This window comes from Mastomys coucha, unplaced genomic scaffold, assembly GCF_008632895.1.
Source record: "Mastomys coucha isolate ucsf_1 unplaced genomic scaffold, UCSF_Mcou_1 pScaffold21, whole genome shotgun sequence".
Classification (NCBI taxonomy): Eukaryota; Metazoa; Chordata; class Mammalia; order Rodentia; family Muridae; genus Mastomys; species Mastomys coucha.
The window spans coordinates 41,209,041-41,223,445 of NW_022196904.1; the positions used below are offsets into that span (position 1 = coordinate 41,209,041).

General features: G+C 41.9%; 1 protein-coding gene across 3 annotated transcripts in view; it reads left to right on the plus strand.

The window, feature by feature from the left end:
• Nell1 (neural EGFL like 1) overlaps positions 1-14,405 on the plus strand; it is an 839,869-nt gene that overhangs the window by 244,064 nt on the left and 581,400 nt on the right. For all 3 annotated transcript variants that reach the window (XM_031386788.1, XM_031386787.1, XM_031386789.1), the window contains exon 10: positions 6,594-6,667. In XM_031386788.1, the coding sequence (XP_031242648.1) occupies positions 6,594-6,667 (74 nt within the window). The remainder of the gene's footprint in view (positions 1-6,593; positions 6,668-14,405) is intronic.

A 14,405-nucleotide genomic window follows, 5' to 3' on the forward strand; every position in this document is an offset into this window, starting at 1 on the left:
GTTAGGAGCTTTTTGCTTTTTGCATTTTCTTTGACTGTTGTGTCAATGTTTTCTATGGTGTTTTCTGTCCCTGAGATTATTGTTTCTATTTCCATTTTTAGATTCTAGATGGTCTTGCTCATTTCCTTCACCTGTTTGATTGTGTTTTCCTGTAGCTCTTTAAGGGATTTTTGTGTTTCTTCTTTAAGAACTTCTAGCTCTTTACCTGTGTTCTCCTGTATTTCTTTGAGGATGGTATTTATGTCATTCTTAAGGTCCTGTATCATCATCATGATAAGTGATTTTAGATCTGAGTCTTGTTTCCGGTGTGATGGTGTGTCCAGGACTTGCTATGGTTGGAGAATTGGGTTCTGATGATGGCAAGTGACCTTGGTTTGTGTTGTTTATTTTCTTATGCTTGCCCCCCGCCATCTAGTTAACTCTAGTGCTACCTGCCCTTGCTAAATCTGACAGGAGCCTGTCCTTCCTGTGATCCTGGTTGTGTCAGAACTCCTCAGAGTCAAGCTGCCTCTGTGATCCTGTGGTTCTGGGATCCTGGGATCCTGGGCTTGTTAAATCACCTGGAAGTGTGGCTTTCTCTGTGTGTTGGACTGGCTGCAGAGCTTGTACCCAAGGTCTGCTCAGAACACTAACCCAGACAGACCAGGAAGGAACTGGAGTCACTAGGTTGGCAGAGTTCCTAAGTGCCTCGTCCCACTGGTCCCAGTTATTCCCAGTGTTGGGACAGATGTTGGTTCCTGCTTACCTCTGATCCTGGGTGTGTCAGAGCACCTGGGAGTGGAGCTTCCTCTGGGTGTTGTGGGACTGGCTGCAGATCTTGTGACCAAGGTCTCTGATCCTGCGTGTGTCAGAGCACCTTAGAGTGGAGCTTCTTCTGGGTGTTGTGTGACTGGCTGTGGAGCTGGCGCCCAAGGTCTACTCTCTCTCTCTATTATTATTATTATTATTATTGATTTTTTAAAAGCCCTTAGTTGAGAGGCTTTAAACCTTTAAAAATGATATTTTAGAATTTGACAGAGATTTTTGGACTTTAAAAGAGTGGATTTTTTTCTATATCTGATAGAGGGTAATATCCAATGTACAAAGAACTCTAGAAGTTAGACTCCAGAGAAACAAATAACCCTATTAAAAATGGGGTACAGAGCTAAACAAAGAATTTTCAACTGATGAATACCGAATGGCTGAGAAGAACCTAAAGAAATGTTCAACATCTTTAGTCATTAGTGAAATGCAAATCAAAACATCCAGTCAGAATGGGTAGGATAAAAAACTCAGGTGACAGCAGATGCCGGAGAGGTTGAGGAGAAAGAGGAACACTACTTCATTGCTGGTGGGATTGCAAGCTTGTACAACCACTCTGGAAATCATTTTGTCGGTTCCTCCGGAAATTGCACATAATTCTACCAGAGGACCCAACTATACTGCTTCTGGGCATATACCCAGAACATGCTCCAACATGTAATAAGGGTACATGCTCCACCATGTTCATAGCAGCCCTATTTATAATAGCCAGAAACTGGAAACAACCCAGATCTTTCTCAACAGAAGAATGGATACAGAAATTGTGGTACATATGCACAATGGAGTACTACTCAGCTATTAAAAACAATGAATTTATGAAATTCTTATGGAAATGGATGGATCTGGAGAATATCATTCTGAGTGAGGTAACCCAATCACAAAAGAATACACATGGTATGCACTCTCTGATAAGTGGCTATTAGCCCAGAAGTTCGGAATACTCGAAGTACAATCCACAAACCACAAGAAACTCAAGAAGGAAGATCAAAAGGTGGACACTTCATTCCTTCTTAAAAGGGGGAACAAAATACCCATGGAAGTAGTTGCAGAGACTAACTATGGAGCAGAGACTGAAGGAAGGGCACTCTAGCCTGATATAGCTGTCTCCTGAGAGGCTCTGACAGTACCTGACTAATATAGAAGTAGAGGTTCATAGCCAGCCATTGAAATGAGTACAGGGTCCCCAATGAAGGAGTTAGAGAAAGGACTGAAGGAGCTGAAGGGTTTGCAGCCCTTTAGCACGAATAACAATATGAAGTAACTAGTACCGTAAGAGCTCCCAGGGACTAAACCACCAACCAAGGAGTACACATGGTGGGACTGATGGCTCTGGCAGCATGTGTATAGTAGAGGATGGCCAAGTCGGTCATCAATGGGAGGAGAAGCCCTTGGCTATGTGAAGGTTCTGTGCCCCAGAGTAGGGGAATGCCAGGGCCAGTAAGTGGGAGAGGGTGGGGTGGCGAGCAGGGGGAGGAGGGAGAGAACAGGGGTTTGTTGTTGTTGTTGTTGTTTTATTTGGAGGGGAAACTGGGAAAGCAGAAATCATATGACATGTAAATAAAGAAAATATCTAATAAAAAAAGAAAAAAAGAAGATTTTTTAAAAAAGATAACTTTCAAAGAATTCTAATTTTTAAGGTTGTGGGATTATTTAAGTTTGTAAAATGTTTTTATGGTGATGTCTTTGTTAATATGCAATCTTAGTGATGAACAAGGAAGGAAAGTGGCTTAATAGTGATTGATATACTTGTGTGTCACATTGACAAAGAGTCAATCATGCTGGGTAGTTTTATGTCAGCTTAACATAAGCTATAGTCATTTGAGAGGAGGGAACCGTCATTGAGAAAATGCCTCCATAAGATCTGCTTATAGAGAAGCCTGTAAGGCATTTTCTTTATTAGTAATTGGTAGGGGAGAGCTTAACCCATTGTGGATGGTGTTCACTCCCAGACTGGTGATCCTGAATTCTATAAGAAAGCAGGCTGAGCAAGCCATAAGCAACAAACCAGTAAGCAGCACCCATCCATAGGATCTATATCAGCTCTTGTTTCTAGGTTCCTGCCCTGTTTGAGTTCCTGTCCTGACTTCCTCTGATGATGAACAATGATATGTAAGAGTAACACAAATAAACCCTTTCCTCCCCTCATTGCTTTTAGTCATGATGTTTCTTCATAGCAATAGTAGCCCCAACTGAGACAGACGTTTCAGTAGATAATGGAGGTTTGAGCATTTCTATAGAAGACAAGGATATATGTGATGCTAGGTGTAGAGAGAGGGATGGAGAAAATAGCTGTGATATAGATGGGGTATGAATATTTGAGTAAGAGCACAGGGATTGGTAAGTTTTTGATGTTTTGAGAGATCAGGAGAAGCTGACAGAGCACAATGATTTTTAGTTGTCTGTGGTCAGACTAGGGAAGGTTGAGGTTAAAACAGGGAGGTTTGGTAGCACCAGAGAAGAGGGACATTGATAGTCTGAATGAAGGCACTGTCAGAGTGAGGAATGGAGAAGCATAACTTGAGCAGGAAGCCTTGCTCCAACTTGGTTCCTTACTGGAAACAAGATCGAGTAAGAAGTACACATAAGAGGAGCTGGGTTAGGCAATGATACCATTTACTGAGAAGAGAGCAGGAAGGTGAAGTTGGGTGGTGTGGGATGCTGCAGGTCAGGCGTTGACCTGGAACATTGTGCCATGGAAATTTCCACATACTTTATTATAAAAGGCACACGGGATCAGTTATGAATCAGAATGGATTCTGAAGGAAGCAGAATCAGCAGAAGTTGGTTGACATGATACTCAAAGCAGATGCATCAGTTCTTCCCACTGGGATCCTCAGTCAGAATGGCCTCTTGGAGTTGTCCTGAGTCAGCCCAGGAAGGCAGGACTTTGTGTGTCATTTCATCAATGCTTTATCAGATTTGGGCTGGTCTAGTTAGGAAGCTTGACTTTGGACAAAGTGGCTATCCATAGCCCAGCATAGATCAAGAGTTGGCTGATGCCTGTTGGGTAACACTGTTCCAATAGCTGTATAAATATGTCAGTTGTCACACAAGGCTCTGGACAGCATGCCAGAGCATCTACCCTCAGAGGCGACATGTTAAGTAAAACAGCATTTGTTTCTGGGCTCTTCACTTTCTGTGACTATACAAGCTGGGCAGGTGCTTACAAGACTTATGAATATGAACGTTCAATGAGAATGTGAAGACTGCAGAACTGCAGTCTAGGGAACTACCAAAGTTAATCAACCCAACTTTAATAGATACAGACAAGGCCTGAGAGGTGAAGCTGTTTTTATGAACTAAAGGCAAGTGTGTATTTATTTCTGTTTCTCTAGAGAGCTGGGGCTAGAGGGCCCTTATCAAGCCAGGAAAGAGTTCAATCAGACCTTTGCTTTCTGTTTCCTCTTGAAGTGGTTGGAAAAAATCTAGTAGAATCAGAGAGAGGTCATAGCAAATTGACATATTCTGCAAATGCTTAAAATGAGTCAGGAAGTGAAGCCAAGGACCGAGCCCTGGCAGAATCTAAATTGAGCTGTTTCTCTTTGAAATGTTCTACAAGGCTGACTTCCACTTTCTGCCCTCCGTGTTCGTCCACACAGCTCACCTTTCTCAAGGCCTCTACTCCAGGGTGCTGATATCACAATTGGCCAGGTTGGCTTGATTGTCTTGGTTGTCTGAATATGATTAAGTGCTTCTGGGCTCAGGTCACTCTTCTCTCAGGATCATAAAAAAGCACATAGGGGATCTTCAGTGTTGGGTAAAGTTTTGATGAACAGAACATCTGCCTTTTACCCAGAGGCACACCTGATAGAAGGACTGTCTGCATCAAAACTAATGCTGATTGGGCTGGGGGATGGGGTGGCTCAGTACATACACTAACAAGTATGAGGACATGAGTTCAGATTCCCAGTACTCAAATAAATAGCTGGGCATGGCCATGTGATGGCAGCTCTGGAAAGGTAGAGTCAGGCAGATCCTGGAGGTTGCTGGCTGGTCAGTCTACCTGAGTCAGTGAGAGCCAGGTCCAGTATGAGACCCTGTCTCAACAAATAAGATGGAAAGAGACAGAGGAAGATACCTGATGTTGACATTAAGCTAACACATGCACATGCTTCTACCTGTACTTGTGAGCACACACAGATACACACACACACACACCTACAGACACACACCACACATACATCACACACACACACACACACACATATACACACACAGACACACACCACACATTCATCATATTCACACACATACACAAACCTCTTTGGCTATCTATCTATCTATCTATCTATCTATCTATCTATCTATCTAATCTATCTACCTATCTATTTATCTTACTAATTCACTTTACATCCTCATCCCTGCTCACACCCTTCTACAATCCTTCCCCTATCCTCCCTCGCATTCTCCTCTGAGGGGGTGGGGGCCTACTACCCTGGCACATCAACTCTTTGTGAGGCTAGGTAGATTGTCTTCCACTGAGGCCAGACAAGGCAGCCCAGCTAGACCATGTCCCATGTATAGGCAACAACTTTTTGGATATTGCCCTCCATCCCTGCCCCCTCCACTCCAGTTGTTTGGGGTCCACATGAAGACTAAGCTGAACTTCTGCTACATATGTGCAGGGAGGCCTTGGTCCAGTCCATGTTTATTTTTTTGGTTGGTTGTTCAGATTCTGAGAGCCCCGAGGGTCGAGGTTAGTTGACTTTGTTAGTCTTCCTGTGGAATTCCTATCCCCTTCTAGGCCCTCAATCCTTCCTCCTATTTTGCTATTAGAGTTCCAGTCCCAATGCTCCACCCACTGTTTGGCTGTGGGTGTCTGTCTGAGTCAGCTGCTGGGTAGAGTGTCTCAGAGCACAGCCATGTTAGACCCCTCTCTGCAAGCATAACAGAGTATCATTAATAGTATTAGGGATTAGTGCTTGTTCATGGGATGGGTCTAAAGTTGGGCCAATTATTGGTTGGCCATTTTCTTAGTCTCTGTTCCATCCCCTGTCCCTAGATTTCTTGTGAATGAAGTAACCCAGTTCCAAAAGGACATGTACAGTATGTATTTACTTATAACCAGATATTAGCCATAAAATATAGTATACCTGTGGTATACTCTACAAACTCAAAGAAGCTAAACAAGAAGGAAGGTACAAGTGAAGATGCTTGAATCTCAATTAGAAGGGGGAATAAAATAAGTCATGAAAAACAGATGGAGGGAGGGAATTGGGTAGGAGAGGAGATGGGAAGAGGAATGGGGGTGTTCAGGATCCAGTGTGGGGAGGGACAGGAGGGATGGCCAGATGTTCATGGGAATGGATGGAAATCTGCAACTGATGGGAAGGAGAGGTAGGGGGCATCTCCAGGATGAAACAGAGACCTGGGATAAGGGAGGCACCCAAGAATCAATGGGGGTAACCTTGGCTGTGACTCACAGCATTGAAGATATCGAACCTGAAGAGGCCACCTGGGAACCTGAAGTACCCAGGCAGGAACTCCAATGGAGTGGTAGGGCCACCAACCCACCCACAAGATGTTCAACCCCAAATTTCCCCTTTGGCTTCTTTCCCGACTAATTTTGCTTTGCTATGAAGGTGAGGTATACTCAAAAAGCTGAGGTCCTGCTGAAGGCTTCAGGGGCCTTACATGCTGCTCTTCCCATGCCTTACATTAGATGAAGTTTATATCACTTAGACTCAGGGAATCTATGTTCCTGTGGGATCTGTTAGCTTTGGACTGAGACTCTGAGGACATTTTGTAGCATAGCATGACTAGGCATAAACTATGTTTTTGTTTTCTTGCAGCAAAATGTATCTATGGAGGAAAAGTTCTTGCTGAGGGCCAGCGGATTTTAACCAAGACCTGCCGGGAATGTCGAGTAAGTTTATCCATGGTCCCTGTTGTTTCCACAGAACAAAGAAGATAGACTTGTGGTGTTCCTCTGTGAGGCATGTTGACTTAAGTGGGTCCCTGAGGGGCAGAAGTAATGAGCTGGAGTCAAGGTGGATCTAGCCAGTGTTTCTGTGTGACAAGCTTGCATTCAAGTGGGTAACATGCCTTGAGAAGCAGTCAGTATGGGAAGGATGTGGAAAAGAAAATGAGACAGGAGCTGCTGTGGATAGGGATGTTGACAGGTAGCCCCTAGGAAAGGTGATGTGTTGGTAGTAGGCAAGGGAGTAGGTGATACCATCCCTGGGCTAAGCTTCACAAGTGGTCAAAGAATGATCTCTTGTAGTTATATATGTTGCATGCAGTCAGATGTATAGTTCTCATTTGGAGTCTCGATGTGGTCACAATGTTTTGACTGTTGGAGGTAGAATCGTATAATGACTGCATAAGTCAGGATGTTGGATGCCTAGGATGACTTCTTTATTCATCTCTAAGACAACTGAAACAGATTCTCCCCTTCCTCATGCATGGTTATGTAGATACCTTCTTATGGAGTAATGATCTGAGACATTTCGTAGATGGGGACTACTTTCCCCCAGAATAAATCCTCCAAAAGACCAAAGTGAAAGATCCAATGTTTCTTATGACCTAGTCTCCAAAGCTGTGTGACATCATTTCCTCTTAATTCCATTATTTGTATTTGACTGCTTCAGATTTATCATTAAGGAGGATGGTGAGAGGGCATGGGTACTAGGAACATGTGTCCTTAGAGTCCAACTATCACAGAAGAGAATCTGATAACAGTTTTCTGTGAAAATACCCATGTCTACTTGCCCATACCTTGACTGGCGTTTATTAATACATCAAGTAGTTCATTCCCTGGCTAGAAACCATTAGAATACAGCAAATTCCTTTGATTTGGTGAAAATACACTTTTCTATAACCTCTATCCAGTTGACCTTACTTTTGACCTCTGGAAGGTATGAGAATAAGTTTGTTTACTCTGACAGAGTGGCATCGTGTCAACCGATCAAAAGTCTGTAGTTACATGAACTATGGGGAGGTTCAGATTCCATTTGTTGGTTCTTAGTAAGAGATAATTGGGAGAGAGTGGAAGTAGAAGATTAAGTTAAAGTTCTTCTGTCTTTCCATTTTTCCTCTTCCCACTTTGCTCACTGCATCCTAAGGACTGCAGATGAATGTCAATACAAAAGTTGTTCCAGCCTTCAGCTGGTCTGTCTGACCAGATATCCTTCTCCTAGCCAGCATTAACAGAGAAGACAGCAAAGGAAAAGTATGACTTACCTATTTGATTTAGGGTCCTGGAGAACAAAACTTGAGGCACAAGGCTTTTGAGTTAATGCTTTACTTCTATATTCTTTGTTAGTGATGAGGAGCTGGAGCTGGGACAGTGGGAGGAAGGGACAGACAAGAAGAGATGGGGAGGGAAAGGAAGAAGAGAAAATGTGTTACTATGTGGTCACAGATCAAGGCTTATGTGAGGCTTATGAAGAGATACTGAGTGAACTGCTCTGTCTAGAATAGACATCTTTTTAAAATGCTTTTTACTTAAGTTCTTTTCTTTTCCTTACATCTCAAAAGAAAAGGAATACTGTATTTTAAATATTGAACAGAACAAAATGTTTAGAGACTTACTGGGCATTCAAAGAGATCCCAATGAAAGAAGAGCCTAAATCTCTTCTTTTGTGGGGCTTAGGGGAAAAGGCTTTCTCCTGTATACTTCACTTACTGGCAACATTTTCTAATGGTTGATCCCCTTGAATTCATCTTTGTGTTCCTCATTGCTCCTTCCTGTCTGGCATCAGGCCTGGCAGCAATTCTTTTGGTCCAGCTAGCTTGGTGATTACACAGGAGGGTAGTATGATGCTTAATTGTAAATATCAATGTGTATAACCTAGAGTCATTTAGAAGAAAGCCTCAGTTGATAAATTATCTAGATGAGGTTGGCCTGTGGGTATGTCTGTGGGGGTTGCTTTGATTGTTAATTAGCCCATTGTGGGCAGCACCATTTCATGTGCTAGGCCCTGACATGTAAGAGTGTGTAAGGCTAGCTGAGCACAGAAGCCAGCAAGCAGGTGGCATGGGGTATGCTTGTCTCTCCCTCTGCTCTTTACTATGGATGTGGTACTTTAAGTTCATGCCTTGACTGTTCTGCAATGATGGCCAAAAACCTGGAGCTGTGAACCAAACTGTGAACCCTTTCCTCCTTCATATTGCTTTTGGCTAGGTGTTTGTCACAGCAACTGAATGACACTTAGACTAGAATCTCTGCATCAGTAGATGCTGGGTGTAGATCTCCTTTGCCAGGATCAAAGATGAGGATGAGATGGCAGTGAGGACTTTTTTTTGTCTCTTTATCAACTAAGAAGCTCCCAGGCCTGGGAGATGGCATGATCTCCAACCTAAGACAGACACATCACAATGGGGGATGTTGAGTACACGGAGAAAATGTGGTGCTTGACACTAAATCTTCAGTGAACATTGAGTTGTTCTTGTCTCACATGGCCTTGTCTATCTTCCTTGAGTACAATTAAAGATGGCATGGTCTCTGTAAATTGGTTCCCTTCTGGGGAGGACAATGAATTTAGATTCTGCTTTTGGTTTTCTCTCCTACCCCAGGGAAAGGTGGGAGGATTAAAAGAAACTCTGCCAACTCTCTGTGATCACAGCATAAGCCACAGGGCTGACACTCATTAAGCCTATTCCTTTTTGCATTTTGAGCAGAGTCCTTGGGTGACTCGCTTCGAAGTCTCCTTTGTGACTACATCCTTATCATCAGAGATGATCAGAGCAGACATATTTGAGATATATAGAATAAATGGGCGTGGGTTGAAATGGTGGCTTATCTGAGTAGCCTACTGGCATGAAACAGACACTCTGTATACTTTGGTTTATCACTCCCATGTTTAGGATTGATGAGTCAGAAAGAAATTGGGCCAGAGAACTCTTTGCACAAACTGTATGTGCATACATGCATGTGTATATGTGTGTATGAGCATGTCTGTATTCATAGGAATAATTTCATCCTGTTTTGTAAATGATTTATTTATTGTATTTCTGTAAATATTTATGAGTTATTCTGTGTACAGAGAAATGAGTCATTTGCAATAACATTTAACATTCCTTATGTACTTACTGTTTTTGAGTATATAGATAGCTAAAACATATTATCATATTTAAGAATCATAATAACCTTACAAGGTCTGTACTACACAGATGTGGCTGTCAGGATTCAGAAGGACAGGGAAGCTAGCAGGAGTCAGACTTTGTGTATGGCTGTGTAATACATGTTCTTAGCTTTTCTGTAGTCATTCCTCAGGCTTTGAATTATTAGTAATAATAGTTCTTGGTTTTGAATTTTAGAGAGGGACTATGTTCATTTCATTTTTTGTTATGATAAAACACTCTGGTGGAAGAAGCCATTTGAGGGAGAAGGGTTTTTCTTTGTTCATAGATTAAAGATATTTTAATTTTTTATCCTTTAAGTTTCACACATGTATACCACAAGTTCTATCCATTGTCACTCACTGTTACCCCAACCCTATCCTATTGATATCATTCTCTTTTGAAAAAATTCTGCCTCCTACTTTCATTTCTTTTCAATGTGTGTAGGAACCAGAGTTAAATTAGAGTTGCTTGCATGAGTGTGGGTGGGGAGTTATTTATGGGAAGAGGGGTAACTTATCTGTGGGTACAGCATTGAAGAAATAACATCCCTCCCCCAGCAACAGGGCCCTGTGACTCCCTTCCCTGTCCCTGATGAAAGGTTGATGGGTCTAGTCTTGTGTAGTCTTCTTCTAGTAGCCACAGCTTCACTGAGCTGATGAGTGCAATGGCCATGTCTTTTAGTGGCTCACCTCTTCACCCTTCAGCTCCATTCTTTCTGCTTGATCTTTAGTATTCCCTCCAGAGTTATCATGGGGGGAAGTCATGACAGCTAGAACTGAAGGCATGTTACATCCTTGCTGAGGAGGCAGAGAGAAGTGAGTGCTGGCATGGCTCACTTTCCCCTAATTCAGTCACTCAGGGAATGGTACAACCGTAGGTTAGGTTATGTCTTCACACAATCCATCTAATCTATATAATCCTAAGGACTTTCCTCTTAAATGGCTCTAGATTCACTTGAGAGGAAACATTCTAAATCTTGTCAAATTGACCATCAACATTGACTAGCATAGATACATGATTACCTTTCAGTATAACTGAGGATACACAATCAGTCAGGCTAGGACACACTGATTAATCAATAACAGAAAGTTCTATATAAGGCCATAGAAGAATGTAGAGGCCCGTTTAATGAGTATGGTCAGTAAGGACAGAGGACAGTGGGTGTGGATGGGACTGGTCTGCCCTATGTAGTCTTTCTCAGTGTTTAAATCCCAACATTGTATGGCTTCTATTGTATGTAATAAATTAATTTCCCCCCAAGTCACTCAAAGTGATGCACATACTCTCTTGAGAAAAAAGAGTATATACTTGCTCAAATAATGATTGTGTTCTTTGGTTCAAATGAGGATTCCCCCATCAATGAAAGGCAACCTGGATCTCTCTACCCATTTTGGTTTTATGGGATTGAGTAAGAGACAACTTTTGTCTTAATTTTTTGCTTTGTTTATGTGTCTCTGTGTGTATGTGCCTGTGAAGACAGGTACACTCAGAGGCCAGAGGTGTTTAACCTCCTGAAGCTGGAGCTGAAGTTAGAGGAAATTGTGAACCATGTGGTGTGGATTCTGGCAACCAAACTGATCCCTGCAAGAACACCATAAGTTTGCAATCACTGAGCTGTCTCTTCACTCCACAATATTATTTTCTAGACCATTTGTTTCTTTCTTTCTTTTTTTTTAGTTTTTAAAAATTTAAGACTATAATAGAAAGATTTCTTTCTTTTTTTTCCCCACTCCAGACTGCCCAAATATAACCATTCCTTGTTCTCTTTCAAATCCATGTTCTCTTTTTTTTAATCAATTGTTATTGCATATATATGTATGTATGTGTGTGTGTATATATATATATATATATATATATATATATATATATATATATTCCTTAAAATAGCCCACTCAGTCTGTGTAATGTTACTTGTATGTGTGTGTTCAGGGCTGACCATTTGGCATTGGATAAACAATTGGTTTACTCTTCTGTGAGGGAGGCTACTTCTTCTGCTCTCAGCACTCCTTAATTGTGTGAGTCTTCATGTAGAATGCAGGCCTTGTGGGGTTTCCTCTGTCCACTTTGGTCTGTTTATTGGTGTTGTCCTTATTAGGCTCCTCTTTAGGCAGTCATGTTGGTGAAATGTTATGGGTGCAGCTTCTGACATTACTAGGAGACATGATCTCACAGCAGGCTCTTAGCACATTATTTTTAAACCAAGTTGAGGAACTCTCCTAATAGTCTTGCTTCCATTTGCCCAATTATCAACTTTTCTAGGACATTTCTTCAGCACAGTGGCAGTTTTCAACTTGCAGATGTTTATATGTTGTTAGAAACTCGAGTCAGAGACTGGAGAGGTGATTTGGAATGTTTACGTTTGAGTACCGAGCAGGTTAGTTACTCTAAAATAGGAAAAGTAGAATAATTGTGTTTTTCCACCAACACAGAACTTAGTGCAGAGGTCACAGCATACAACAATCAAGAAGATTTAAAAGTAATGACAGATTATGTTTTACTGGCACGGATCTTCAAAATAGAATTGAAAAATGTTTCTCCCAGGGCTAATGGGTATAGATGTACTTATACAACAATAAAGACAGTTCAGGTTATTTTAAAAATATACCAGTTGTTCTGTCTCTATTTAAACTTTGGAATTGGGTCTTATTTATTAAATACATTAAGGGTTGATTAGAATTCCCAGCTTTGGGTCTTTGAGATAGCTCAGGAGAGGTAAAAGAACCTGCTGCCAAGCTTGGCAACCTGCATTCAGTTCCCATCACACACGTGGTGGGAGAACTGACTTTTGCACATTGTTCTTTGACCTGTGCACGGGTACAGTGGCACATGCATGCTCTCCAAGTAAATAAATATAATGAATTTTTTTAAAAGAAAAGCAGTGTTAGCTGATATAATCAGTAGCTAGAGCAAACTCCTTTTATAGAAAGAAAACATCATGAATGATCACTTTTAAGAAGTCTTCCGTGTTTGCTCCCATGAGTATTTTGTTCCCCCTTCTAAGAAGGACTGAAGCTGCTATGAACATAGTGGAGCATGTGTCCTTGTTATATGCTGGAACATCTTTTGGGTATATGCCCAGGAGTGGTAAAGCTGGGTCCTCAGGTAGTAGTACTATGTCCAATTTTCTGGAGAACCACCAGACTGATTTCCAGAGTGGTTGTACTAGCTTTCAATCCCACCAACAATGGAGGAGTGTTCCTCTTTCTCTACATCCTCACCAGCATCTGCTTTCACCTGAGTTTTTGATCTTAGCCATTCTGACTGGTGTGAGGTGGAATTCCAGGGTTGTTTTGATTTGCATTTCCCTGATGACTAAGGATGTTGAACATTTCTTTAAGTGCTAAATCACCAACTAAGGACTATACATGGAGGGACCCGTGACTCCAGCTGCATATGTAGCAGAGGATGGCCTTGTTGGGCATCAATGGGAGAAGAGGCCCTTGGTCCCATGAAGGCTCAGTGCCCCAGTATAGGAGAATGGGAAGGCAGGGAGGTGGGAGTAGGTGGGTGAGTGGGGGCACACCCTCATAGAAGCAGGAGGAGGGGGATAGGATAAGGGGTTTCTGGGGAGGAAATCTGGAAAGGGGATAACATTTGAAATGTAAGTAAATAAAATACCTAAATAAAACATAAAGAAAAAAAAGAACTCTTCCCTGGCATTCAAAGTATTATTTAGCAAAAACAAGAAATACACACACACACACACACACACACTTTAGATTAGAGGGAAAATACAAGGAAGTAACTAGAAATCATTTAAAATCCTACCACCCAGAGTTCTTTAGTAGTTTGCATTTTGATAACAGCTTTAATAGAATAGTGAAACACATTAATTGTTCTAATTTGGGTAATCTTAGAAGCTGACTCTGCACTAAGGAATGACCTGTTCAGGAAGTGCTCCCAGTAGGACCCATTAGACTGTGGATGCATTAGGTAGGGGATGGGAAGAACCTGAGCAAAGAAAGAATTCAGATAAAAGGTCACATATAACTAGAACCTACTGGGTGTTGTGGAGCATAAGTCATATCTCAGAGATTGTTCATTTTGTAGATGTAGGCCTCACATACTATTCAGCCACAGGCTTTAGGCTGTGGAAATGAAGGTAGCTTCCAGCTTTCCAAATGGATGCATCGATTGATCTGCCCTCTGTTAGAGGTGAGCCAACATCAGGGTGTTAGAAAAGCATCCAGAACTTGGAGATGGGAGCCTAGTTTGGATAAAAAGTATTCAGCAGTTCTTTTTTTCATCTATGTTGGAGGCAATACACCAGAACCTATATTTTACTAAGGAATGATAGGATTGGAGTTGATAATAAGTTGTTCATTTCCATTTCCATGCAGTACAGTTCCAGAGAGCAAGGCACTTAGCTTCTGTTGCCTTAGAATAATTGGTTTGACTCAGATGTCGACAGCAATCTTAGTCCTGATGCTTAGACTCTGACCACTGTCAGCTACGTGAGAAATGAGAATAGAATCTGGCTGGAAAAGAGGAGTGAATGTAACAGGCCAGTTGCTCATGGAATGGGCGGGGGGGGGGGG